This window comes from Juglans microcarpa x Juglans regia, chromosome 5D, assembly GCF_004785595.1.
Source record: "Juglans microcarpa x Juglans regia isolate MS1-56 chromosome 5D, Jm3101_v1.0, whole genome shotgun sequence".
Classification (NCBI taxonomy): Eukaryota; Viridiplantae; Streptophyta; class Magnoliopsida; order Fagales; family Juglandaceae; genus Juglans; species Juglans microcarpa x Juglans regia.
In genome coordinates, this window is record NC_054602.1 from 33955692 (window position 1) to 33982962 (window position 27271).

Below are 27271 nucleotides of genomic sequence, written 5' to 3' on the forward strand. Positions count from 1 at the left end.
TTATGCTTTAGATCGAGAAATCTAATTCCTTAATCTGAAAGTTGTTTAACAATCATATGAAGGGAGAAAATCCCTTATATTGGGCCGAAGAATGGGTCCAAGTCACAACCCAAATACATGGATTGAGCCAGAGGCAAGGCCCAGCCAGATCACATGGTCTGGGTCAAACAAGTAATACCTAGATCAAAGCTCGAGTAGGAGATTCGGGTCGGGTCATGCCAAAGGGACAGAAGCCGTAGGCAAGGATTGAGAATGAAGGAACAGGGGCATACAACCACCAGGTGGGAGTGTCAGTAAGATGGGAGGGACTCGGGACAGAAAGCATGCCGCATTCAATACGGCCCAGAGCAAAAAGCATACCGCATTCAATGCGGCCCAATATAGAAAGGACGTCGCATTCAATGCGTCCCAAGGCCAGAGCAATGAACAGCAAGCCTGAGCCCTTCATAGCTCGGCAAGGTGACGACCCAGGAGCAGCTCGGTGAACAAACAACACAAACATATTATCTCCTACTATGCAACACTCCATTATGGTGGGGACCTAGTCGGTAACTATAAATAGGACACCACCAGTAGCGAACAATGTATTCAGTCAATCAATCATTATCACCTTATACTCTCATCTTCATTTCTGTTTATCATCTCTCCTTCTATATTACTGACTTAAGCATCAAAGGATTAACAGACCCCGAGGTCCCCCATTTAGTTACTGTGCAGGTGATCGCTTGAATACTGACGGCATGAAGTTGCCTAGGCCCGCGAAACACAACATCAACAAATCAGATTTCTCAACCGTCCTGCTATTCAGCATGAATGAAGTAAAAGACACCCTAAGTTGGGGTTATAATTTTCACGCAAGCATCCTTCATTCATAATAAAAGGAGGGAGAAGTTATAGTTATCTAATCACCACGTAAACTGCTGAAGAAAATACAAACACTTGAAAAGTGAAAATAATGTGTTTGAGATCGAAGTAAAGTATGTGTTGAAAAAATGAATTACGAAAGAAAATATATTGCAACATATAAAGATAAACAGAAAGTGAAATAGTAGATATCGTATGGAAATTTAAAATTAAAATGGTTAGAAATAAAGTTGAAGAAAAATGAAAGGCTTAAACATTATTAACATGAAAGCTCATTTTCAATCCTCAAACCCTCGATCAAATCATGTTTGTGGTCTCAAAGTGGATGCTTTTTTTTTTCTTTCTTTTTTTTTTTTTTTTTTTTAAGTAAGCACCTTACCCAAATTTTATTTATATGCCTTTACGTATGTCGGATAAATAATATCATATTACAACAAAAACGGGAATTACAGAAAAAGAAAAACCAAATCAAGGCTTTAAATCCTTATTTTTCTATTATATATATCAGTCAAAATATTAAACAAATAGCAACAAAAGGCATATATACACAATTATAACAGATGAATGATATAGAAAAAGAAATTATATCCATCTAAAACTTGGTAAACTTGCCCTGTCAACTTGTCAAGTACTGCCAAAATACCATACAAATTTATAGGCAGATGACAAGATGAGAAGAAAGTCCAGCTGCTGCATTTCTTACCCCCCTGTGTATATGCTTGTCTCAAAAGACAAGAGAGTTGCTAGTTCAAGGATACCCTTTCAAATATCTATACAGTGCTAAGGAGGTTTTTGCTGTTAATGAAACCAATGTATTGCAAGTAGAAGAGTTTGTTTCCTCTTGAAGATCATAAATGCCCAATCGATAATACAATATCAAACCAGCTTTAACTGCAGAAAATTTCCCATGAATATGTGAGCCAACCCCGAGAAGAGTGACCGAGATGATAACGAATTATAAACCCCCACAACCTCATGGGCTTGAATTGTCCCTAAAAGGCTCCAAAATATTAAGCATCATTTTTCCAATTGGAGTCGTCTAGGTCTTTTTATTTTTTTTCTTGCAGTATAGGAACATGTAGCCAAGACTTTAATATCATTTGACTTGGATAGAGCCTTTCTAGGCTTGATTATCAAGTTCAACTAACTCAACCATTTAAAAACCTTACAATAATGAAATTAGAGGATTTGAGAACAATGTAGTAAAGGGACATCTATAGTGGACACCCCTTCCCTTTTTCCTGGGAGTTATGAGGTGGCTTAATAGCTACTTCACGAGCCTTAATGGCCAGCCGAGGGTTACACTAAGAGGGACTATTTATATAGCCCATCTCCCCTTTGGATGAGAACTTGTAGCACAAAATAGAAAATCTCTCTCTAGTATAGTTCTCTCTAGTCTTGACATTTAGTCTATAGAATATGTGAGTGTTGCTCTGGCCTTATCATGTAGCACACCCCACCATCGATACATGAAGATTTCAGATGAACAATGGCAACGGAAAATCCATGAAACAATTGCACTAGATTCAAGATATTTTCAAAGAGGTAATATCGCTTCCACTGTATATTCTGATTTAGTATTTCTAACACATTCCTATCTTGATGTGAGTTCCGAGCTAGCCATAATTCTCGAAGAATTGAGCAAGATGTTAATTGTGCAACTAGTGGTAATTGTGCAAGCATGGAGCAAGGCCTCAAAGTGGACTCTAGATGATGAAATCAACATAATTTGATAGTGAAGATCCTTTATTATGAATTCTCAAATACAATAATTAGTTATATTTCTTCACATATGATTGAGAAAAGTACAACTCGGTTTACAAATAGCAAGTGTTAGAGACAAAATTGACTAGGTCCAACCCATTATAAACCTATCACTAATAATAAGGGAAGAGATAAAATCAAGATACAAGGCAAGGAATAGATAAACCAAAAGCAGTTGATATAGACTCCTGAAAGGAAAAGACTTCACAAGGCAAGTTGGACTCAATCACTCCAAGGAAGAAAATAGATCTCTATAAAATGAGGAGATTTCTACAAATGAAGGAGACTCTCCACAAACTCTTTATGTACAAGCTCCATTACACATACCGACTCCACCAGATCTCTCTCAAGGGAGGCATCGTCTTTAACCTCCTGAAACCCAAGATTTCTCCATTATATTGAGCGATATGTAAGGCCATGAGAGGTTGTCAAATCATCTATCATAGTAGATTTTGCCCTCAAATAACTCGTGGATATATGCTTTTATGCCAAACCACATAAATTTCTGTGTCTCTCTTTATTTATTTTTATTTGGTTATTTATTATTATTTTATGAATGAACGTGAAGGGCACCATATCTATGCCTAAATCGTTATTGTGGGCTGAGGAAAATTCTTTCTTTCTTTCCGGTCTATTATGTAAATTTAGGCATTAACAACAAGAAAATGTCTATGCTTTGATTAATGAAGCTTTTTCTTAAAAATTTCTAAACTTGCTAACAATATTTTTATTTAGGAGTTGAGTTTTTCAGGGTTTGTGAAAATAATGGAATCCTTGCCAAATATGTTTGATAGGATCTTTGAGATATATTTTTATTAGGCTTTGTAAAAGTAGTGGAACTATTTAAAGTATATATATGTGTGTGTGTTTTGGATTATTTTGAAAGTTGCTTTGGATTATATATATATATATATATTGAATTGAGGCAACTGATTGCAAGGATTTTGTTAGAAAGAAAAATTCTGTCTTTAAAAGATGTATAGATTGAGGGTAAATAAATAAAATTATATTATTTATAGGTTGGCGCGTAAATACACTGCTTACGATCAAATTTATAATTATAAAATATTTAAAACAAAAATATTTTTTATACAACGTGTCATTAATCAGATTGAAAACTAAAATCTTTAGAAAAATGTGCTAAAATATTTCTATAATTGTTTCAAAATCAAACATAATATATAAAATATAGTCTATTTTTAAGTCGGTGTATAGAATACATCATCCATATTATGTAATGGTAAGATTTAATTTGTAAAATTTTAGAATTTATTTACAAAATTAAATTATAACATGTACAAATTTTACTAGTGTGACACACAAGCTCAATAATAGAGTTTTTCCATATATATATATATATATAAAAAGAAAAATGCTAACTGTATTTAAGAAAACTTATAAAAAAGTTACTTTTTCACGTGTTAGCTATTGATATCTTGAAAATTATGAAATTTGATGAAAACAAATGACAAAATAAATCTTATAGATAAAACTAAAAGTAAAATTATAACTACATCTAACACTGTCATATATAAAATGTTCTCTTTACGTTCCTTCAATGAACCGAGCTATTAGCCCAAAAAAGAGAGAGAGAACCGAAATTAGTAGGGTTATAAAAAAAAAATTTGAAAAATCGGTGAACTGGACCGAATTGGTGGGTTTGGACTAGTTTTGAACTAGTCCGGTCCGGTACCGATTTCTATTAAGCAAAATCTGTTGAAAAGCGATCCGGTTCAGGTTTTATTTTTAGAGCACCGGTTCGAATTGAATCGGACTAGTACATATATTTATTATTTTTGATTTTTTATATTATATGCTAAATTGTTAATTAATATAACATGAAATTTTAAAATCTTATTATTTATATATATTAATCTTATAACATAAAATTAATATAATATTTGATATAATATAAAATTAATTTTATAATTTTTAGGGTTAATTGCACGTTGTCCCTCGAACTTTCACTCAATTCACAATTTGCTTCCCAAACTAATAGTAATAATTGCATCAAAGTGGATTCTCGAACTTTCAGAACTTCCCAATCCACCCATTCCGTCTACCTGTAGAGTTAAATCTAACGAAAATTCACTGCACGTGCTGCTTATGTGCATAACATTTACTGCAAAGATGTAATTTTCATCTAATTTATTATCATTGATCATATAAAATATAAAATAATATATGCTATCAATTAATAATAAATCGTAAATCATTAAATAATTTTTTTAGTAATTTATATATGATTAATAAATATCAAATAATTTCATTGTGTACATAGATTATTCATACTTACTTACAAGTTAGGTATAAAATAATTTTATATATGGTTAATGATTAATGATTTATTATTAATTGTTAGCATATATTATTTTATATTTTATATGGTCAATGATAATAAATTAGATAAAAATGACATCTCTGCAGTGAATTTTTGTTAGATTTGACGCTATTAGTAGACGAAATGGGGATTGAGAAGTTTTGAATATTCGAGGGTCCATTTTGATGTAATTATTAGTTTCAGAGGCATATTGTGAATTGAGTAAAAGTTCGAGTAGTTAAAATGTAATTAACCTTAATTTTTAATATAGTATTTAAATTTTGATATAACATGTAAAATTTAATTTTATAACATAAAATTAATATAATATAAAAGGAGGATATGAATCAATCGTTTGCTAAAGTTTTGTAGAAATATGATATTATTTATCTGTAAAATCAAAAAAATTGAGTTAAACGGATCTGAAATCGAAAATATCGAAAGTTTTAATTTTGATAATCAATCGATAAGAATTTTTAAATTTTTAGAATTGATATATACTAATTTGATTTTAAAAAATATCTAAAAAATGTACCGTTACGTATGGGTGAGCACCGACTGACCCGATTAGTGTTTAGGACTGACCCGACCCGTCAAACAGAACAAAATAAGCGGCCCGACTCGACCCGACCCGAGTTTGATGAGTAATAAGATACAAACGAGATTGATGTCAGATCGAGTTTGCAAGGGGGTATAGGGACACAAACGTAGAGAGAAAGCGAGAGTGAGAGGAACTAACATAGGAAGTCGACGACATCGCTACGTTCGACAAGAAGGGATGGGTCGCCATGGTTGGGTTGGAGCTCACCATAACCTCAATCGTAACAGAGTGGGAGAGCTCGCCATGGTTGGAGCTGCGTTCAACGACATCGCTGCGTGGATCCTGTTGGCTCTAGCCGTGGCACTCGCGGGTGACGGTGACAGTGGTGGCCACAAGAGCTCCCTGATATCAATTTCGGTTCTCCTCTCAGGTGCTGAGTTCTTCACTTTCATGTTGGTTTTTATCGGACCCGTGATGAAATGAGCATTTTTTGCAGAGCATCCGATATGGGTTTTATGGGGAGTCCTGGATGGTGCTTGGACCGAGCTCCTCACGGTTGATGCAAGCAAGCCTTGCTTTTCTTCTTTAATTTAATCGTTGGTTCGTTCGTGTATTTTATAAGGTTGGATTTTTTTCGGTGATGAAATGCACTCTTTTGTTCTTTTTGTTTTTCCAAATTGGCATAAAACTAAGGATTTTCCTTGTGGTTGAACAATGGATCAACAATTAGTATAACATGCTCCAACTCGTGCTTTAAATCGACTGCAAGTGGATATGACGACATAGAGAAATGGGAAGGGATGGCAGCTAGGGTTTGAGATCAATTGTGAAAACGTGTAGTCGGTTTCAGCGAGTTCGACCCGCAAGCTATTTCAAACCGCATTTTCGGATCGGGTCGGATCAGGTCTTACGGACGGACCGGGTTGCGTACTTTTTTGCACAGCCCTACCGTTACCCCTTACTATTTAGCACATCGAAGTCGAACTCCAGTCTGCAGGGAATAATCAGCCAGTGGTTTGGACTTAGACATGAGATATTATTACGTAGGGAGAGAGCCACACCCGCATGTAACCCGATAATAGTATCGCTGCGTTTGAATATTGGGTTCAATTCGGTTGGGATTGATAACAGTGAGTTGAATAATAAATAGAGTTATATAAAATTCATCTAAATTAAGTTTAAAATATGTTTAGATATTAAGATAAATTTAGTTCTTTTTATATGAAATTAAAAAAAAAAATTCTGGTCTCACGTATAAAGATATTTTAAATTGAAAAAAATTATGAGTCTTTGAGTGGAGATGAGTTTAGTAATTTAAGAATTTAGTATTTGAATGTTAGACTCAAATTAAAATTAGACTAAATTGAACAAAACACAATTACGAGAAGTCCATTTGACTTTTTTTTTTTTATGTTTTTCTTTCATGCAATTTTTAAATTTTTGTAATTAATTTTTAAAAATCACTATATTTTTAAAGAGTAATTCTACATATATTTGTAAAGTGTGTAAATTTTGCAAAATTACTTTAAAAAATAATGAGATTTATTATTAAGAAATTAATTTTTTTTATATATCTCATATTTTATTTATTTATTTTTAAATAATTACCTGACGGTTTTACAATTCATCCTTTTAATTTTAAATCTGTTCTTTCCCCTCAAATAGAGTAGTGATAGGCTTACTACCTATCTATTACTTATTTACTACTTATAATGTTTTTATTTTTTTATCATTTTATTTTAAGTATTTTTTTAACATCTTTAACTATTAAAAAAAAATTAAAAAAATATATAAATTTACTATTAATCTTTTTCTTAATCACTAAATAAAATTAAAAAAAATTAAATAAAAAATAATAAAAAATAAATAATAAAAAGATAGTAACCTATCATTTCCTCCTCAAATAAGGCGAGTGAGCGGTGCGTTGTTTCACAAGATGAAGAAGCTCTGATTGGCCAGCTCGCGTGGGATGATACCTGACTGCCACGTACACCTAACTGCCTAAACCCTCGAACCATCTGGATTTCCTCGAACCTATATAATTGGACCCGTCTTTTCAATCTCCCCCTTTATTGCGTTTCAACTTTCAAGTTTCAGCCCTCTTCTCGTGTACATATTCAAATTTCCGACGAGTCGCGCACTCTCACCCCGGAATATTTCGGTCCGCAAGTCACAATTCGTATCCCATTATGGATACCCGTTTACCGTTGTGGATTATTCTCTCGGTTTCGCTATTCGTTTTAATCTTAGAAGCGAAAACCATCGACCCCTACAAGGTAAGGATGTCAATCCGGATTTCCAGTTCGTGATTTTCTCCGGTCCTGGTTTTTTCCCTAAATTTCTTGGTAGCTTCCTAGAATCATGTTAGTTAAACTTGTTTTTGTATTTTGGTATTTAAGCATAATTTTTTGCTCTTGGTAGATTTATAGAACAATTAATCGAAGAAGTATATCACTTTTCTGGTAATTGCCACGAGATAGAAAAGCAGGAGTATATTAATAGAAATGTAGGTAAAATCAGGGAAATAACAGAAGGTTAGTTTTTTGATAAGTGACAGAAGGTTAGTTATCGGTTGAAATGGCATTTTGTCGTAATTTATGGCTCACTGGCGCATGCGTATCCATTTTTGCTGTAATTTTAATTGTTTCTAAGTATTTTTTTTAATTGGTAAACTAGATTTTATTGATCTAGAGCAATGCCTAAGCGTGTTAGTTTAGTGATATAAGGAATTCATGATAAGTCATGCCTCGAAAATAAATTACAGTCGACCAATGGAGTAACGTATTGAAAAGTAAGTTTATAAACTCATCCATTGACGGCTCTTGATCTTCAAAATTTCTTTCATTACTCTCCCTCCAAATACACCACCATAAAGATATTGGAATCATCTTCCATATTGATTCAATCTGAGAGTTGCCCCGAATGCCTCTCCAATAAGCTAATAGGTCGACTACCCTTATTGGCATCGCCCAAGCTAATCCCATCCAAGCAAAGATTTCATTCTACAATTTCATGGCAATCTCACAACACCAATCTATGACTATGATGCGGTGTTTCCTTAAGTTATCTAGAGTGAGGATTTTTCCCAAGGAAGCCGTCCATACAAAAAATGTTGCTTTTAGGGGTGTCTTTGTCTTCCAAATACTCCTTCATGGGAATGTATTTGTATTGTACGTTGTCATAGATTGATAGAAAGAGCAGATTGTGAACTTCCATTTCTTAGAGGGTCTCTAAAAAATCGCCTTCGAATCCTCCTAACAAATGGGTGGAGTACACAGGTCATAGAACTCTGAAAAAGCATCGATTTCTCAATCTTGTGCATCTTTGAGGAATGTAACATTCCATTGGGAAGGTTTGCAACCGAGACTTCTTTCATTCTTGCTTTACTATAAACTTGTGGATAAGTTTTCTTGAGTGCTACTTATCTAAAAAAAGTTTCCTTGAGTGCCCTATCGCCACACCATCCATCACCCACGGTAAATCTTATATTTCTTGAATATTTGTCCCAACCTCTTCTTATATGCTTCTATAGCCCCACTCCATAAGGCCCACTCACCTCATTGGAACACAGTCCTCCCTATGCTTCAATTTGATGACAATTCTCCATAAGGCACTCCGTTTATTATGGTATCCCCATAGCCATTTGCAAAGCAAGGCTTTTTGAAAGACTGCAAGTTCCAAATGTCCAATTCTTCTTCTAACTACTTAAAGTTGGTTAAATTGATAAAATATAATTTATGGTAAAAAAACCCATTTAAATTAGTTTGATGCACTTGATACCAATGATAACATAACATGTACCTGGGAGATTAAAAAAAAGAATATATATAAAAAAGATGTCTCCGAAATAAAGGAATTGTATAAAAATAGACTATCAAGTTCCAAGTACAGTTCCTGCTTCTTGTTTGCCTTCATTCTTTACTGCTTAGGCTGGCACTAAGTTTCTTTCTTTTTTATATGGATTTTATTTCTTATCAGATTCTTGGGGTTGAGCGAAATGCAAGCCAACGTGAAATTCAGAAGGCTTTCCACAAGTATGTTTTCCTTTTATTCTTGTAGCTTGTTACGGAGATTTTCCTTTTTTACATTTGATTACTATTCAATGAAAAGGGTCGGTTGGCTATTTCCAAAAAAATGAAAAAAGATTACTGTTCAGTGATTAACCATGTCTTTTTGATGTAATTACGAGTAGCAAGAATATTAAATATTACTTAGTGCAGCACTGGCATGAAAAAATGACTTCAGAGATTGAAAGAAAGCATGTGTAGGGATGAGATATTATTGTCTCTTTTTTTTTTCTTTTTTTTTTTATATAATTTTGGGTGGTTGGGTTGGGGGGGGGGGGGTGTGTGGGAAGCTGTTGCCAGACGTTAGCATGGTGGGGATTGGTCAGTATGCCTTTAAATGATTGTCCTGGCAGTCAATAGTCACGTCCAGCAATGAAAGTGTAGTTTAAGGATTATGGTGAGCACTTCGGTGGACAGCATTACTTGGAAGAGCACAAGCCATATTTTACAGAGTATTACCTTGATAAGCAGTGTTAATTACTAGAACAGGTTAAACTTTTTCCTGCATTTCCTATGTGTCAATGAGAACTTATTTGTCATCCACTTGAAAATGTGTTTCTGAGTTTTGCGAAGAATATATGTTAGCTTTAATACCCTGAAGTATATAGTTGGTATGAAATAATCCACTTAGAATTGCATCATTTGAAATTGTGTGACTAGGGCTTTGCCTCATTTGGGTAAAATGCTTGAGTATTGTTGTGTTTGTGTGCATGATTGCAATACCATACCATAGCACATACCCGTACACACACATCCACTGCACCAAACATGAATATGCAGATATGTTGTAGGCTTCCTATCTCTCATGGTTGGTCCTTTTTTTTCTTCTAGGCTTTCTCTTCAACATCATCCAGACAAGAATAAAAACAAGGGAGCGCAAGAGAAGTTCGCTGAAATTAATAATGGTATGATGATTTCGTATTCCTTTCTCCATGTTGGTAGAGGTATCTATTTACTAAATAGTTTTATTAATTTTATTTTCATATTCCCTTGTATTGCTTTCAGTGTATAGAACATTTGGATTTGGAGATGAGTAACCTTGTTGTCATCATTTGATTATTTCAGATCATTTTTATCTTTAAATTAATGATTTTAAGCAAGTGGCTACAATGTCAAGTCATTGTGGTTCTGGTTCTAAATATACTGTATTAATCATTGTTTATTTATTTATTAGATGAACAATTCTCTTGCATTTTGCATTTGGGTCTATCTCAATGACCATTCACGATGACTTTTACCTTGTTTTCATCAGCTTACGAAATTTTATCTGATGAAGAAAAGAGAAAAAACTATGATATGTATGGGGATGAGAAGGGTAGTCCTGGATTTGATGCTGGCTATTCTGGGGACAATGGTGGATATACTTATTTCAGGAGTGGTGGACCAGGGCATGATCGGTTTAATTTCAGACCTGGTGAATGGCAGAGTACGGATGGCCAGGGAGGTTCCAAGTCATTCTCTTTTTCTTTTGGTGGTTCTGGTGGTCCAGGATCATTTGATTTTGGTATTGATGATATTTTTGCCAATTTTTTTGGCGGTGAAAGCAAAGGTGGGGGTTGGTTTGGTGGTTTTGGTGGTTCGTCTCAGTCTGCCACTAGGAGTTCCCCAAAGAGCATTAGGACCATCAATTCACAGGCCTTTCAGAAAGAAATAGCTGACCAGGGGATCACATGGCTTTTGTTATCTTACACACCTTCATTGAAGGAGAATCAACACTTCGAATCAATCATAGAGGAGGTTGCCAGTTCACTTGGAGGAGCTTTAAAGGTAGTTTTGTGTTTTCATGTATTGTCTATGTCTATAAGTGCTCTATCAATTGAATTTTATCTGATCACGTGTATGATTGTGTTGTTCACTCTGACAGGTTGGAAGTATAAATTGTGACACCGAATTGTCTTTCTGTAAGGACCTTGGCATATATCCCCGCAGAGCAGCCAGGGTGTTTGTGTATTCTTATATAGCAAGTGATCGGGGTTCCTTGGTGGAGTACAGTGGTGATTTGGCTGTGAAGAGTTTGAAATCTTTTTGCCAAGAACACTTGCCAAGATTTTCAAAAGGAGTTGACCTGAGTCATTTTGAATTTTCCTCTGCGACAGTTGAAAAATTGCCTAGGGTCATGCTTCTTTCTAAAAAAAAAGATACACCTGCTATTTGGCGAGTTCTCAGTGGGTTGTATCGCAAACGGTTTGTCCTCTATGATTCAGAGGTATGTTATTGCTGCCATTGGCTTGCTAAATGATATCCTTTGTCGAGATTTCAGTTAAGAAGGAGATATGTTGATTTGGTCTGGCTTTGTGTTAGTCTGGCCTGTAATCACAATGAATTGGATAGACGTCTGGTGTCTAAATCTATTGGAAAAATACAGGAGACTATACTTTTAGAAGGATGGTCGCTGTTTTTTTACTTGCATATACTCAGGTTGAATGTAATTATGTTGAAACCATTGATCAGGCTTGCGAGGTTTAACTTCCATAGCAAATTAACTCTTCGCCTTATAATGAAAAAGATGCTTAGGTTGTTCACATACACAAACAAGAAAAAAATGTAGAGAAGATCATGTAATTTTTTATTATGTGTGTAGGTTCGTGATGTTACTGATCCAGCTGTGAAAAGGTTAGGAGTTGATGCACTTCCTGCTATAGTTGGTTGGCTATCAAATGGGGAGAAGCATATTCTTAAAACAGGGATCTCTGTGAAAGATCTGAAATCAGCAGTTCATGATCTTAGTAATTTACTTGATAGTTTTGAGAAAAAGAACAAGAAGGCAGGAGCCAAGAAAGCACAAGCTGCTACGGTGGAGAAACATATACCTCTGCTTACAGGGTCAAGTTTTGATGCTCTATGTGGTGAGTCAACTCCGGTTTGCATTATTGGTGCTTACAGATCTTCCAGAGCAAGGGAAAAGCTGGAATCAATCCTATCCATGGTTAGTACAATTTCCTTATCCTAGGATACTTTTCTCGACTGGGTGTAGGAATTGTATTCTCATTTTGATTGGAGAGGGAACTTACTAGGCCATCCATTTTCCTTTTCAGGATTGAAAAGTTCCATTTTTTAAGATTGTAACGTGGCTTATTTAACGAATGTTTGTGTTTTCAGGTGTCTCAGAAATCACTATCAAGGCGGCGAATTTCAGCCTTTGGCTCGAGGGATTCCATTTCCTACACCCTCTTAGATGCCACAAAGCAGGCAGCATTCCTAAATGCATTTGACAAAGGAGGATTTAAATCCGCAGATAAGTTGTTAGTGGCCTACAAACCACGGAAGAGGAAGTTTGCAGCTTATGTAGGTGAAATGACGACAGAAGAAGTAGAGGGGTTTATCAGCTCTGTACTTAATGGGGACATACAGTTTAAGGAGACACGACAGAAACCAAGCCTCAAGTGAGCGAGCGAATTTTAACAAGCAGGCCTGGACCATCTGGTTTCTGGTTTCGTGTACATGGCCAGAGTGATAGCGTCATTAACATTAGTACAGCAACTATACAAAATCGAGGGGGCTATAGCAATTATTAGCAAAGAGATCTTGGTTCTGATTTAACCTCGACATGCCACCTGTAGTCGTCACTTAAGTAGATTAGAGTTGCCTCTATAATCAAGTAAAAGCGCTGCCCCAAGAGGTTTGGGAAATCCTGTATTTATTTAAAATTTTGAAATGAGGAAGGAAATTGTTGAGATTAATTGGTTATTAAAGACTAAGTTAAAGTGAAATAGCGGAAGTAAATTAAAAAGAAAAATTAATAATCACACATAGAGTATTAAGATTTAAGTGGTTTGGCTCAATGTGAGCCTATATTTGCTGGCAGGATTGATTTTAATGAATTTGTTATCAATAAAGGTAGAATACGAGAAATTAATTCCAGAAGTTTTATTTTCAAAGTCTTAATACACTCAAAGAGCTCTTATAATTATTTACCAAAGAATTTTCTCTCTCAATGTATAGTACAAAGGTTATCTAATACATGAAGAAAAACATATATTTGTAGCCCGTAGTGCGAGAAGCTCTAAACTTGAACATTCGTTTGAGCGGTGTGTCGAGGGGTGCTCGAGTGAATATTAGTGCTGGTGTTGGGCTCGAGCTGAGTGTTGACCAAAAAAGGAGTGAACTCTTGAGTTGGCACTCGTTCGAGTTGAGGGTCGAGCAAATTCACTGGTTGGGTTTTGTTTGAATTGAGTGTTGAGCAGGTAATGCGTGAACTCTCTCTTCTGAAGTTTTGCTCAAACGGTAGGGATAATGCTCGAGCAAATAATCGGTGGAGGCGTTTTTTCAATAGGAATCAAGCTATTTCTCAACAGAGATAATATGGAAATGTAATATATAAAAATAATTCAAATGAAAATAGATCATTATATATTTTCTGTTTTGTTTGAAATGGATAACAATTTGAAAAGGGGTTGTTGGAAAGGTCAAATCTAATAAGTCGCTTTGTTATAAATCAATTCAGGGAAAAAGATATGAAAGTGTATCTATTATATTAAAATAAAATAAAAATGATTTACGCACAATATTTTTTACAATATATTTCACAATAATATGTTAAATTAGGAATATTTTTATAAAATACTTTATAAAAATAATATTATTTTATAAAAATACATTCATCTTATAATATTATTATGAAATTTATTATGTGTGTATCGTTACCCTAAAATAAAGAAAAAAGTTATAGACAGTCGCTTGGTTAAGTGCGGGGCAAACGACGGTTGATATGGCAAAAATGAAAAACGTACCGTTTAGTTTAAATCCCATTTCCCTTTGAACTCTCCCTCCTTTCAGTTCTCAACGTACGTACATCTCGATCATGTTCTCATAGTATGTCATTTTCTCTTTCGACAGTTTAATCCTCTCCTGGAAAGCGATGGCACCATTTTTAATTTATCTTTTGTTGGATGTAAAAGGTAGTTAAGACTTGATTTTGGGCGTAGGTGAGGTGACGAAGACAGAGTCTTCAATGCTTTCAATGGCGCAGGTGGGTGTAGGGCTACTGGATTTCACCTTTGACATATGCTTTCAATGCCATTTCTGTAAATGAAATGTTTGCTCCCAGGTGGATGAACAAACTGGTATGCTAAAACTAGGCCTTCGATACATATATTAAGAAGCATATGGAACTAAGTTCATAAAAGAACAAAAAGTTAGGAGAACTATGCTTATGGCACTCTAAAGGTGCAAGTTTTTGAGCTATACTTGATTCTGTTGTAGGCTTCAGACAATGCAACGAGATTAGGTGTGGCAGTACTTGAGAACTTTGAAGTTTTTCTTGAAAGCAACTGGATCTGGATTGGCACAGGAGCACTTCTGGGATTCGTAGTTATCTTTAACATCCTGTTTACGTTTGCCCTTATGTACCTTAACCTTGATAACAACATTCTTTTCAAGGGTCTATTTGAAATCAATATTTCAATTTCTTTCGGATGACAGTTCTTACTTTTTCCGTACTTTATGTTCTAGCATTCGGAAAGCCGCAAGCAACAATATCTGAAGATGCTGCAAAAGAGATGGAAAATAACCAAGAACAGTCAAAGGAAGAACCAAGACTCAGAAGGCCCGCGTCAAAGAAAAAATCAGTTTCTTGATCACTGTCTTTGTCTAATGAGAACAATACATGTATGCAACAAGGCAATACATGCAATATTAACATCTACACGAATTAGCGCAATTTTATTTGGTTCCTTACATGAATAAAATTCTCTAAAGAGAAATGGAAATCCGCCGATTGAGTAGCCGAATTGACAGCAATGGAATAAGTAAAAATGTCGATTTCCTAAGAAACAAGAAGTGTAAGGAACTTGGTTGTTGATGGAAAATATAATGGAAATAATGAATGCCTAGTGAAATGTGTAGAACAATAGAGAGTGAAACACAGGTGTTTGATAAAAAGCCACTGAATATTCAGATGGCCATTAGGGTGCTTCGAGGGATCCCTTAACCTCTAATTCAGAAAATGTTCCTTTAGTCTTCTTTTTCATACCGATTGTTTCCATTCAGGCTTTACATACTGCTGTGACATAGTAACAAATCCACTGGCAATGTTACACGTGTAAAGAGGATAATAGAAATTAAACAACAAACGACAACTGTAAAAGTAAACAAAAGGAACGACAGCAATGCTAATTAAACGGCAGGTCCTTATTCCATTAAACGGTGCGTATGGCCTTCCAATGAAACGCTGCACTTCATTCCTAATCAAACGGTGCGTTGCGAGATGGTTGAAGACAAAAGGTGTTGACTCGATGGTTTACTTCACTTTAGTTCCAGATCCCTTGCTTTTCCAAATTCGCCTCCATGGAACCCTAACAAGAAACCTTTTGTAAATGGATGGAACCAGCTCAAACGAGCATGAAGACGAAGAAACAATGCAAGATCTAGACGATCGAACACGAAGAAGAAATCCACCCGAAAGCTAGACGAAATCCGAAAGCTCTGTTTTAATTTTTTTCTTTTCTTTTTTATTTGACGCATTTTGCTTTTGTCTTTTTCTTTTTTTTTTCTTCGGCTGACGTGCATCAGCGACTCCCCACCACTACGTAGAAAAAATGTAAAATAAAAGCAAGGCATATTCTCCAGTGCAACGATGCAACCACCTCGGATCCACCTAAATTTGCGGGTGAAGATGTTTGGCACAAAAAGTAGCAATTTTTGTTTTCTTTTGGGAGGGGATCCAGTTGCCAGGAGGAGAACTGTGGTGGGCATGTATGTCGAGTAAACTTTGTTCCTTTTTCCGTCATGATTGACGCCAGATTTCTTGAGTCAGATGGACACGTTACATAAGTCTAAAGCCCGCTTGATACGGTTAATCTCGTCATTTCATCTTAATTAATAATTTTATTATTATTAATAAATTATTTTAATTCATTTTATTTCATTTCATCTTACTATCTAAATCGATTTAAGTGAGTCTAACCAAAAAAATGATTAGTAGTAAGATAGTTAGAGATTTTTTGAGTCAGATTTCTTAAGATTGGAGGAGAACCATTTTAAATCAAATCTCCCAAATCAAGGAAAACCAAAACCTTAACTTGAAAATGCAAATTGATCCCTCAGTCGTGTGCTTTTTTATTTTATCTTTATTTTTTTACCCGATTTTTAACATATTGAATATTTAAACGCGTGAAGAATTATATAATAAAACAATAAAGGGGTTTGTTGTATTGTAAAGAAAGATTAGTAGCATAATCTTTAATTCTTACCTTTCTCCTTTATCGCTTTATTCGACTGTCTATTCCTTGAGCATGATTTAATATAATTAAGATACTTGTTTAAAAAGAAGATAAATTTTATTTACAGTATTGAGTGAGAGATTGCGTGTATAATTTTATTGATAAATGATGATAAAGGAAAAAAATATCATTTTAAAAATAATGTTATTATAATTTTATTTTTTTTAAACATAACTGTATAAACTTGTATGAACAATCTCTATTTAGAGATTATATGTAGACCAACTCAAAAAAGAAAGAGAATTGCTATAGATACAAAGTAAACTCACAAACTGACGTAACTTCATCGAATTCGTTAGATCTACTTTATAATAAAAGTAACTTTACAATCTAACGTACTATATCAAATCATATCAATTTATAAATTTATTTTTATATAATCTCTCAGTGACTAAAGAATTTTCTAAAAAGAAATATATTGTTTAACATAAAATTCTTGACTTGACTTTAAATAATAATAGAAAAAATGCACAAATTATATTCCCAATTTCCAAATTCCAGCGACTCTTGTGGTTTTCTACAACAGGGGACTCTTCTCTCTCTCTCTCTGACTTCAGTGAATACGGTAGTTCCAAAAACCTCGCTCACGGTTTTTGTCAACATGACGGGTCGTCACTCGCCCACGTTTTGTAAACCTTAAAAAAAAAGGTGTGTAAAGGTGAAACTTTTGGAGTAGTACGTAAGATCTATTATAATTATATAAAAACCTAATGATATTTATTTAATAACTTATAATAATATGTTATAAAAAAAAAAAAACTATATAATAATAGGTTTAGTGGGTAAATAGAACTTTTGTCGAGTAATAAGATCCACCATTGCTGTTCTGTCCACTTTTCTTCAAAACAAGAGGGCTACCCCCTAAACCGCCCCTAGTATCCGCCACATCCGCCCTTATAAATTTCCTTTAGCACTCTTCCCATCCACCATTCCTCCCAGAGCAGAGAAACTTTTTCACCCACAAACGCCAAAAGAAACAAAAAAACCGTTACTCTCTCACGCGATCTCTTTGTGGAAGTGTCTCAGAGGGCTACTAAGAATCTGTGATTCCGTTCACTTAACAGAGTGATCGCGTCTTCAATGGACACCAAGATTGGAGCGGTTGACGCGTGTAAGCCAGCGTGCAGCGACGTGGGCAGCCTACCGTCGAACGTTGCCGTATCGACCATCCACGACTCCATCCCCTCCACCTTCGTCAACTCATCCGAGGCCACTCTGGGCGGCCACATCGCCCGCCGGCTCGTCCAAATCGGCGTGACTGACGTGTTCTCCGTCCCTGGTGACTTTAACCTGACGCTCCTTGATCACCTCATTGCCGAGCCTGGCCTCACCAATATCGGCTGCTGCAACGAGCTCAACGCCGGATACGCCGCTGACGGATACGCCCGCTCGCGTGGCGTCGGCGCCTGCGTCGTCACCTTCACTGTCGGTGGCCTCAGCGTCCTCAATGCGATTGCCGGCGCGTACAGTGAGAACTTGCCGGTCATTTGCATAGTAGGTGGTCCCAACTCCAATGACTACGGGACAAACCGGATTCTTCACCACACTATTGGCTTGCCTGACTTTAGCCAAGAGCTCAGATGCTTTCAGACTGTCACTTGCTATCAGGTAATTGGCTTTTCATTTAATTATTTGTTGTGGTATTAAAAAAATAAAAAATTTGATCAACTAATTTGGTTGAAGTTATGATTTTTTGTTAAAATTTTTGTTCCGATGAATGGACTGAAGTGTTTTTCTGCTGGGTATACCTTATTGCCTTAGGCTGTGGTGAACAATTTGGAAGATGCACATGAGCTGATCGATACAGCCATTTCAACTTCTTTAAAAGAAAGCAAGCCTGTTTACATTAGCATAAGCTGCAACTTGGCTGGGATTCCTCATCCAACTTTCAGCCGTGAACCTGTTCCATTTTCACTTTCTCCCAAGTAAGTTTTGGGCTTTCCGTTGATTTCTAAACTAAGTATTTAAATTACATGTTAGAATTGACCTTTCACTATGAGATTTATTGGTGCTCTGTTTTTCATGTTATATTTTGTGATACAGATGGAGTAATAAGATGGGTTTGGAGGCTGCAGTGGAGGCAGCCGCGGAGTTCTTGAATAAGGCCGTGAAACCTGTTTTGCTGGGCGGTCCTAAACTGCGAGTTGCAAATGCATGCGATGCCTTTGTTGAGGTCGCCGATGCTTGCGGTTATTCCTTTGCGGTGATGCCATCAGGGAAAGGGCTTGTGCCAGAGGACCACCCCCATTTCATTGGGACTTACTGGGGTGCTGTGAGCACTGCTTTCTGCGCGGAGATTGTGGAGTCCGCGGATGCTTACTTATTTGCTGGACCTATTTTCAACGACTATAGCTCCGTTGGGTATTCGCTCCTTCTGAAGAAGGAGAAGGCAATCATCGTGCAGCCGGAGCGGGTAGCGGTTGGGAATGGGCCTTCATTTGGGTGTGTTTTAATGAAGGACTTCCTCGGAGCACTCGCTAAGCGGCTCAAGCGAAACTCTACTTCTTATGACAATTATCATAGGATCCATGTCCCCGAGGGGCATCCTCTGAAGGCTGTACCGAGAGAACCTTTGAGGGTTAATGTTTTGTTCCAGCATGTACAAAAGATGCTATCTAGTGAGACGGCTGTGATTGCTGAGACCGGAGACTCATGGTTTAACTGTCAGAAACTGAAGTTGCCACGAGGTTGCGGGTAAGTGGTGGAGACCATATCTCGTTTTATGTTTGTTTCCGGGTTGGAAGCTTGGAGTTGCTAAAAATTTTGAAAACTGGCTTGCTTGCAGGTATGAGTTCCAAATGCAATATGGATCAATCGGTTGGTCAGTTGGTGCAACTCTTGGGTATGCACAGGCTGTGCCAGAGAAGCGAGTGATTGCTTGCATTGGTGATGGAAGCTTTCAGGTATGTCTTGTTTGGGCTGTTTTCTGATGTAGGCAAGAACCCTGTGGTAACTGGTATGTTGAACACCACATGCAAAGTTTCTAGTTTCTGTTTTTTCCTTTTTCTTTTTTTGCCTAATTTTGATGTGTCATTCTACAAATCACCTTTTAGAATTAACATTGACATTGATTTTCTTTGGCTCGAACTTGATTTCTGGAATCTTGATGGGTTTGTATATGACATGTTGTGACTGCTTCACAGGTCACCGCACAAGATGTGTCAACAATGATTCGATGTGGGCAGAGGACCATCATCTTCCTGATAAATAATGGTGGATACACCATAGAAGTTGAAATCCATGATGGTCCTTACAACGTCATTAAGAACTGGAACTACACAGGGTTGATTGATGCAATACACAATGGCGAAGGCAAGTGCTGGACAGCCAAGGTGAGTTTTTTTGATATATGTACAAATGCTTCAATGCTAAAAAGAGGGGAAACAGTAAACACTGATGTTTCTACACGTCTGTTCCTTTTAGATCCATTGTGAGGAGGAACTGGTTGAAGCAATCGAGACGGCAACGGGGGCCAAGAAGGACTGCTTGTGCTTCCTTGAGGTGATTGTTCACAAGGATGATACCAGCAAAGAGCTGCTTGAATGGGGTTCGAGGGTCTCTGCTGCCAATAGCCGTCCACCCAACCCGCAGTAAACTCTACTCGCATCTACGAAATACTATGATCAATTAAAACAGATTGAGCCTTTTTTTTACTACCACATTAAATAGGAAGTATAAGGTTTGTTTCCCGAACGGTCTGCCTGTTAAACTTGAGATTTCGTTGTTTTCTATATTATATCCATCGTGAATCTGATTTTGCAAGGAAAAATCTGTTTACTTTATGATTCTATTCCATTTTGTGGATGAGATTCTCTTTGTGGGTTAGACGCGTAGATAGAGGGGGAGTTAATGAACGTTTTGCACGATGTTGTTTTGGTCTACGTTTTGAAATGCTGATCATGTGGGGAGAGAGGACCCGCCACAGGGTCAGCACTCACCAATGTGCTGAAAAATATCCATCTTTATTTTCCAAGCTTTTTTGTCCAAATTCAATAATGCACTAGGTGGGGTCTTCATGATTTCGACTTGGAAAGAAACCTTAAACGCAAACGTAAAAATTGTGACTCTCCTTCCCTGTTGAGCAGATTTTTGTTTTTGGGTTTATATCCTTTGAGGATGCTGGATATAAAGTGGCTCACGATGAAAGTAATATTGTCCTCCATTTTATGGGATCTTTGTGTTGGGTGGGTTGCTCCGTGTGAATCCCATTTAAGCGGCCGCTTAGTGGCAATTTTGTAATTTCTGAAATTAGGGGTTAGGCTTCTATTTAAGTGTGTGCGCCATTTGTGTTGAGTAGGTGAGAGAGAAGAAAAACAAAAATGAAAATTACAAATGGAAGCTTGAAAATTAGTTTTTTCTCACTTCCACTAAAGTTTTGAAGAATCATTTCATAAAATTTTAGTATGTTATTTTCGATAATGAGAGCTTCGTTTTGACTTGTGCTTATTGTTGCTCTGGTTGATATCCACATATATTTTTTAGAAAAATTTAAATAATAAGATGAGATGAAATGATTTGTAAGTAGTTGTGAGATTTTTAAATTGAGATGAAATGAGTTGGCTTTTGAAAATTATGATTTTAACTTTTTGAAAATGAGATAGATGTGGGTCTCAAAAATTATTGAATAGTGTTTGCAATATTTTTTAATTTTTTATAGATAAGTGATAATAATTTATAAATTACCTAACTAATTTTTTATAATATATTTCATAATAATATTATAAGATGACAATATTTTTATAAAATCAAATTATTTTGTAAAAGATCAAATAAAAATATTTTTTATTTACAAATATTTAATTATTTTGATATTTATAAAATCTTTTTTATAAAAATATTGTGCTTAAAATCATTTTTCATTTTAGGCACAATGGAGGCAGTGAGGGGAAGGGGTTTGAAACATCCAGAGGTTGGAGATGTCCATCTCTCTCCCGTTGTCCTTTCGTCCGCAAAAGCACCCATCTCCGACTGAAAAGCATGTTCGAATGGCTTGTTTTGTCGCAGTGCAACCATTAAAAACCATCTCATAAAGTTGAAAAAAGAGTGTTTGCATAGAAGATGGTTTCTCATGTGCTACTGGTGTGGTCAGACTTGCTACTGGTATCATTTGGCCACTAGTCACGGCCTTTGGGTCAATGCTATAATTCCTATTTTTATGTTTTAGTACGATTTATCCGGATCTCAATTTTATTTTGGATTCTGTAGTCTGTAGGCAGAGAAAAAAAATTCGAAAATTCTATTTCGCTCTGTATATATTTTTTTATGTTCTAGGTAGAGTTAGAGGTGTCACTTAACCGACTTCAATTCCACTCTAATCTAACTTTTAACTCCGAATTCGACTATAATATTGTACATATGTTATATGACTTTTTGCCCTTATACGACTATTTAGCTCTACTAGGGTTTTTTCCTATTCTTGTTGCATAAGGGTTCTCACATATGGCTGTATGGCAACCAACACAGGTTGCCAGTTCCTGGATCTCGTCTCGATAGTGCCTCAGCCCCTTCCCGAGTTGTCTGTTCTGCTTTGTGTGCCGAAAAACATTGATGGAGAAGTTTATTTTTAGTTTTCTAAAGAAGAAATTTTACGTTCGGCTGAACCTTTCAAGTATTCCATTGTTCTGAAGTTCCTCAGGCAGTGCCCTTCACTAGATGCCATTCGGTCTTTTATACGTAGCCGATGGGGATTAGAAGGAACCCCGATTGTTTTTGTAATGAGGCATCCTCGTAATGTTTTTATCTGCACGTCTTCTGAGGATGATTTTCTAAAAGCGTTGTTGCGTGAAGCCTGCGATATTGATGGTGTTATCTACCAAGCGTTGGTCCCGGTATAGATTGTGCTGCCAGGTTTGCCTCATAACTTTTATCATGAGTATTTTTATGTATTATTAATGCTCCTATAGGAGAATTTATTAGGCATGAAAATCCAACTCGGTGCGTTACTCGAACTGATGGCGCTCGCTTATGTGTGGAAATGGATGCCGCCAAAGAGCCTATTCCTTACTTCTGGATTGGGGCCCCTGGATTGGCATTGAGTCGCAAGCAAGAAATCTTGTACGAAACGCTTCCAGCCTTCTGCTGCAGGTGTAAGGTGAAGAGGCATAATGCTTGAACATGTTGCGCTGGAAAGCTTGCGATTGGGGAAAAAAAAATATGGGTGGGGAAAAAGGGTCCTGCTTCAGGAGGAGAACTAGAGGATAAACAGACTCAAGTGATTGTGAAGGAGCAACCTGTTGTAGAGCAGAAAGAGACTGAGAAGCAACTAGCTGCAGGGGGTCCGTTGTTGAGTAATAAGTAAAAAAATTTGGTAGTGGATATTGGCATTGCAGTTATTCAGGGTGGTGACACTGTTCTTGTGCATGATCAGTATCTGGATACTATGGTTTCTAATGCTTTGGTTAATGATTTTCATTTGCACCCTGGGGTGATTGCAGCCGAAACAGAATTTATGGGAGAGGAAACAAAGGATTTACAAAATGCTATTGGGGTGCATGCAGTAGAAGGCTCTTTGAATGTCGATGATTGCTGTCTAGAAGGGACGTGGCGTTGGATTCAGAACCTGAGTTACCTTCGGAGGTCTTTCCTCAGGAGAAAGACTATTACACAAAAGTTGAGGGACATGTTCATAAAAAAAAATACAATAAAAAGTAGTTTGAAAAAGTAAGGAGCTCTTCTCAGGTTCTTACCCGAGTCACTAAATTATTTCTATGATTGGTTCCATCTTTGCATGGAATATTAGAGGTATAGGGACCTTTAAAGGTCATCTAAAGAAGTTAATTGGTACTATAAAGCCTGATATTGTTGTTCTAATGGAGTTGTTTCACAGTTTTGATAAAGTTCAAGGTTTGATGAGATGCTTGTAGTTTGAGAATGATATTTCTAATGAAGAAGTTGGTGGGAAAGTTTGGATTTTCTAGAATAATGTCGCGGTAGTTCAGGTGGTTCGCATTAGTTCACAACTTATTTCGTTTCGTGTAGGGGAGGGATCTTAATAGTTCTTATGTAATTTCATTTACGCAAAGTATACTCAGTTGGAAAGGTAGGAATTATGGGATGACCTTAGCTCGTACTGTCTTGGGGCTGAGCCTTGTTTATTTGCAGGAGACTTCTATGTTATTCGATCTGACTCGAAAAGAAGGGGTGGTCGCCCTAGGGCTCGAGTTACTATGGAAGAGTTCAACAGTTGGATCCATCAAGGTGGCTTGATTGAAATGAAAACAAAGGGTAGCAGGTTACTTGGTGTAACGGTCAACGTGGGCTAGCCAGAAGCTGGGCGAAGCTTGATTGTCTGTTTCTTGATGCCACTTTAATTTCAAGATTTGCAAATGCTGTTTGTTCATACTTACTGAGATCGACGTCTGAACATTGCCAGTTGCACATTGAGTTAACAAAAGATCCTTTCTCTTATGGCCCTTCTCCTTTTTGGTTCCAGCAGATGTGTGTTGATCATCCTGAATTTTTGGCTTGTGTTCAGAGAGATTGGACGGTACCTGTTACAGGAATGGGTTTATAGAAGCTTGCCAATAAATTAAAACAAGTCCTGGTGGCTCTCCGTGATTGGAATAAAGTGGTTTTTGGTTGAACTATGGCCAAAATTGAAAGCAGATTACTGCAAGGTTGGGATAAAGTTGCTGATAGGGAGTTACACTTGGCTGTTGCAGATATGTCTTCATGGTAGGTGCATGGAGGATACTAGGTTGGCGCAAATGGCTAAGTTAAAATGAAAGATGGACGGGGACCAAAATTCATCCTTTTTTCCATGCCTGTTTGGCGAATAAGAGACAGAAACACATTTCGGATATGAGAGTTGTGGATGGGGCGGTTTTTGATTCACCGAAAGCCATTCATCAAGGAGCCATGGATTATTTGTCTAGTTTTCTTCAAGTGTTCGAGAGACCTTCCAGATCTTTCTTATTTAATCTCGCCCATTATTTCTGGAGAGGAGATTGCCCATATCTGTTGTACTTCTACTATGGATGAAGTCTTTGTGGCTATCTCTTCTATTCCAACTAATATTTCTCCGAGGCCTGATGGTTTTGGTGCGGGTTTTTTCAAGAGTTGCTGGAAGATAGTGAAGGTGGATGTCTGGGAAGCAATTTCAAAATTTTTTTCTCTAAGCAATTGCCGAGATTCTATTCAGCCTCATTCTTTGTCTTAATTTCGAAGGTTGATGTGCCTACAGTTTTGACAAGTTTAGGCAAATTAGCCTTTGTTCGGTGTTCTATAAAATATGCTCCACAATTATTGTTAATCGGTTGACAAGTCTCCTCCCAAAAATGATCTCCCTTGAGCAAGGTGCTTTCATCTCTGGGCGTAGTATTTTTGAAAATATTTCTCTTACACAAGAAATGGTCCACACTATTAATAAGAAGTCTCATGGTGGCAATATCCTCCTTAAAGTGGACATGACTAAAGTGTATGATTGGGTAGATTGGAATTTCTTGTTGGAGGTTCTCCGCTCTTTTGACTTTTCCCTTTAGGTACGTGATTTACTTTGGGCTTGTATCTTGTCACCTTGGTATTCGGTTATGATGAATGGGACCTCTAAAGGTTTTTTTAAGGAGGTCGTGGTTTGCTTTAGGGGGATCCTTTCTCCTCTTATCTGTTTATTATTCTTTAAGAGGTTCTCTCTAGACTTCTTAAGAACTGTGTTGTGGAGAAAAGATTTGGTCAATTTTCACAAGCCAGAGGCACGATTCAAATGTTCCACCTTATGTATGCTAATGATGTGGTGATTTTTACTAATGGTAGTATGAGATCAATTCATGAGCTTTTATCTATTTTTGACAAGTATGAGAGGTGGTTAGGCCAGATGATTAATAAAGAAAAAACAACAATGTTTTTTTCTCAAAAAATTCCTTTGGGTCGTAAGAGAGCTCTTAAGCATATTACTAGGTTTTCGGAATGATTCTTTCCTTTCAAATACTTAGGGTGCCTATTATTTTGGGAAGACTTAAGCAAGTTCATTTGGAGGAGATGGTTAACAAAGTCTGGAATAAAATTAGTGGTTGGAAGATGAAGCTCTTATCTTCGGGAGGTCACCTTATTTTACTTCAGCATGTGCTTTCTAGCATGGCTTTGCATTTGTTTGTTGTTTTATAGGTCCCTCAATCCATCATCAAAGAGTTACATCGATTGATGAGTACTTTCTTTTGGGGAGAGGCTAATGAGAAAGGGAAGAAAAAATGGGTGGCTAGGCACAACATGTGCAAACCAGTGGAAGAAGGAGGTTTGGGTTTACGTAACCTGGATGACATGCAAAAGGCTTTGCATATGAGGTTCGCATGGAATTTAATCCAATGTAATTCTCTTTGGACTCAGTTCTTTAAAGGAAAATATGTGGGTTCTAAACCTTGGACTCTCATCGATATGAACAAGGGTACGAGATTTTGGAAGATGATTGGTAAAAGTATTCCGTTGGTCCTGGATAATTCAAAGTGGCGTATTAGGGAAGGTAATCTTTTCTTTTGGTATGATAAATGGAGAGATTGGGGTCCTTTAATTAATGATCTTCCGATAGTGGGTCAACCTATGCTTAAAGTTATGAAATGTAAACTGTCTAATTCGTGGGATGTGGATTTGCTGGTTCGATTGATGGGGCACGAAAATGTGGATGATATTATTGAGTCATTATCTATTTGCAAGGGGGGATTGGATGTGTTAATCTAGACGAGGCATGACAGTGATTGTTTTTCTACAAAGTCAGCTTGGGACTGTATTCGTATAAGGGGCTCCACTAGGGAGGGCATTTTTGGAAGTGGCATAAGATGCTTCCTTTGATGGTTTCGGTTTCTATGTGGAAGGCTTGGAATAATGCTTTAAGTGTTGATGATCGTCTTTTTCGAATTGGTGTCTCAATTGTTTCTAGATGTGATTGCTGTGACAAGGGTAAATATAAAGATCAAAATCATGTGTTGTTTGGAGGGGACTTTGCTGGTTGGATGTGGCTCTACTGTAATGCTATTTTTGGTTTATCTCTCAGTGGCACTTGGGAGGAGACGGTGGATGCATGGTTTAGATGTGCGTCTTCTACTTCTCAAGTGGGGATAATTGTGGAGCTTCTTCCTTATTTTCTTTGTTAGCATCTTTGGCATCGAAGATTTGTCGCTCGTATGGAGGGTCGTTTTGAGTCCTTCAGTGTGGTTTGGCAATCAATTCAATATTGGATTAGTTTGGTCTGTCATGACATTTACAAGGTTTCTAAATGTTCCAAGCATGATTCTCAAATTTTAATTTTTTTGTTTATTCCGCCTTAGTTTCATCAAGGCCCAGTCCTAAGTTGGTGGCCTGGGATAAACCCACTCAAGATTGTTTTTTAAGTTAAATACAGATGGTAGCAGTTTTGGCAACCCTGGGCCTTTAGGGGTGGGTGGTATTATTAGAGATGATCAAGATAATTTGATTCACGTTTTTGCTTCTCCAATAGGTGTTGGTTCCAATAATAGAGCTAAGCTATTAGTTCTTTTGCATGGTCTTAAGGCTTGTAAAAACCTGG

General features: G+C 36.7%; 2 protein-coding genes across 2 annotated transcripts; both read left to right on the plus strand.

The window, feature by feature from the left end:
* The first annotated feature begins 7560 nt into the window (after positions 1 to 7560).
* LOC121264613 (dnaJ protein ERDJ3A) lies at positions 7561 to 13137 on the plus strand. Its single transcript, XM_041167877.1, has 7 exons — positions 7561 to 7765; positions 9468 to 9523; positions 10388 to 10461; positions 10809 to 11323; positions 11421 to 11762; positions 12138 to 12482; positions 12656 to 13137. Exons 1-7 carry the CDS (start codon positions 7679 to 7681, stop codon positions 12941 to 12943), a joined length of 1707 nt encoding a protein of 568 aa, XP_041023811.1. The 5' UTR covers positions 7561 to 7678; the 3' UTR covers positions 12944 to 13137.
* Positions 13138 to 17583: 4446 nt separating this feature from the next.
* On the plus strand, positions 17584 to 20539 carry LOC121264614 (pyruvate decarboxylase 1). The gene is made up of 7 exons (XM_041167878.1): positions 17584 to 17717; positions 17749 to 18384; positions 18538 to 18701; positions 18820 to 19470; positions 19562 to 19679; positions 19920 to 20108; positions 20200 to 20539. The coding sequence occupies exons 2-7, from the start codon at positions 17857 to 17859 to the stop codon at positions 20368 to 20370; spliced, it is 1821 nt and encodes a 606-aa protein (XP_041023812.1). The 5' UTR covers positions 17584 to 17717; positions 17749 to 17856; the 3' UTR covers positions 20371 to 20539.
* The last annotated feature ends 6732 nt before the right edge of the window (positions 20540 to 27271 follow it).

Bases quoted from the DNA above. Each gene is read 5' to 3' on its own strand.
- LOC121264614 (XM_041167878.1), top strand. From the start codon at position 17,857: ATGGACACCAAGATTGGAGCGGTTGACGCGTGTAAGCCAGCGTGCAGC. The intron at 19,471-19,561 runs GTAAGTGGTGGA...GCTTGCTTGCAG, and splicing joins AAGTTGCCACGAGGTTGCGG to GTATGAGTTCCAAATGCAAT. The intron at 19,680-19,919 runs GTATGTCTTGTT...ACTGCTTCACAG, and splicing joins TTGGTGATGGAAGCTTTCAG to GTCACCGCACAAGATGTGTC.
- LOC121264613 (XM_041167877.1), top strand. From the start codon at position 7,679: ATGGATACCCGTTTACCGTTGTGGATTATTCTCTCGGTTTCGCTATTC. The intron at 7,766-9,467 runs GTAAGGATGTCA...ATTTCTTATCAG, and splicing joins AAACCATCGACCCCTACAAG to ATTCTTGGGGTTGAGCGAAA. The intron at 11,763-12,137 runs GTATGTTATTGC...TTATGTGTGTAG, and splicing joins TTGTCCTCTATGATTCAGAG to GTTCGTGATGTTACTGATCC.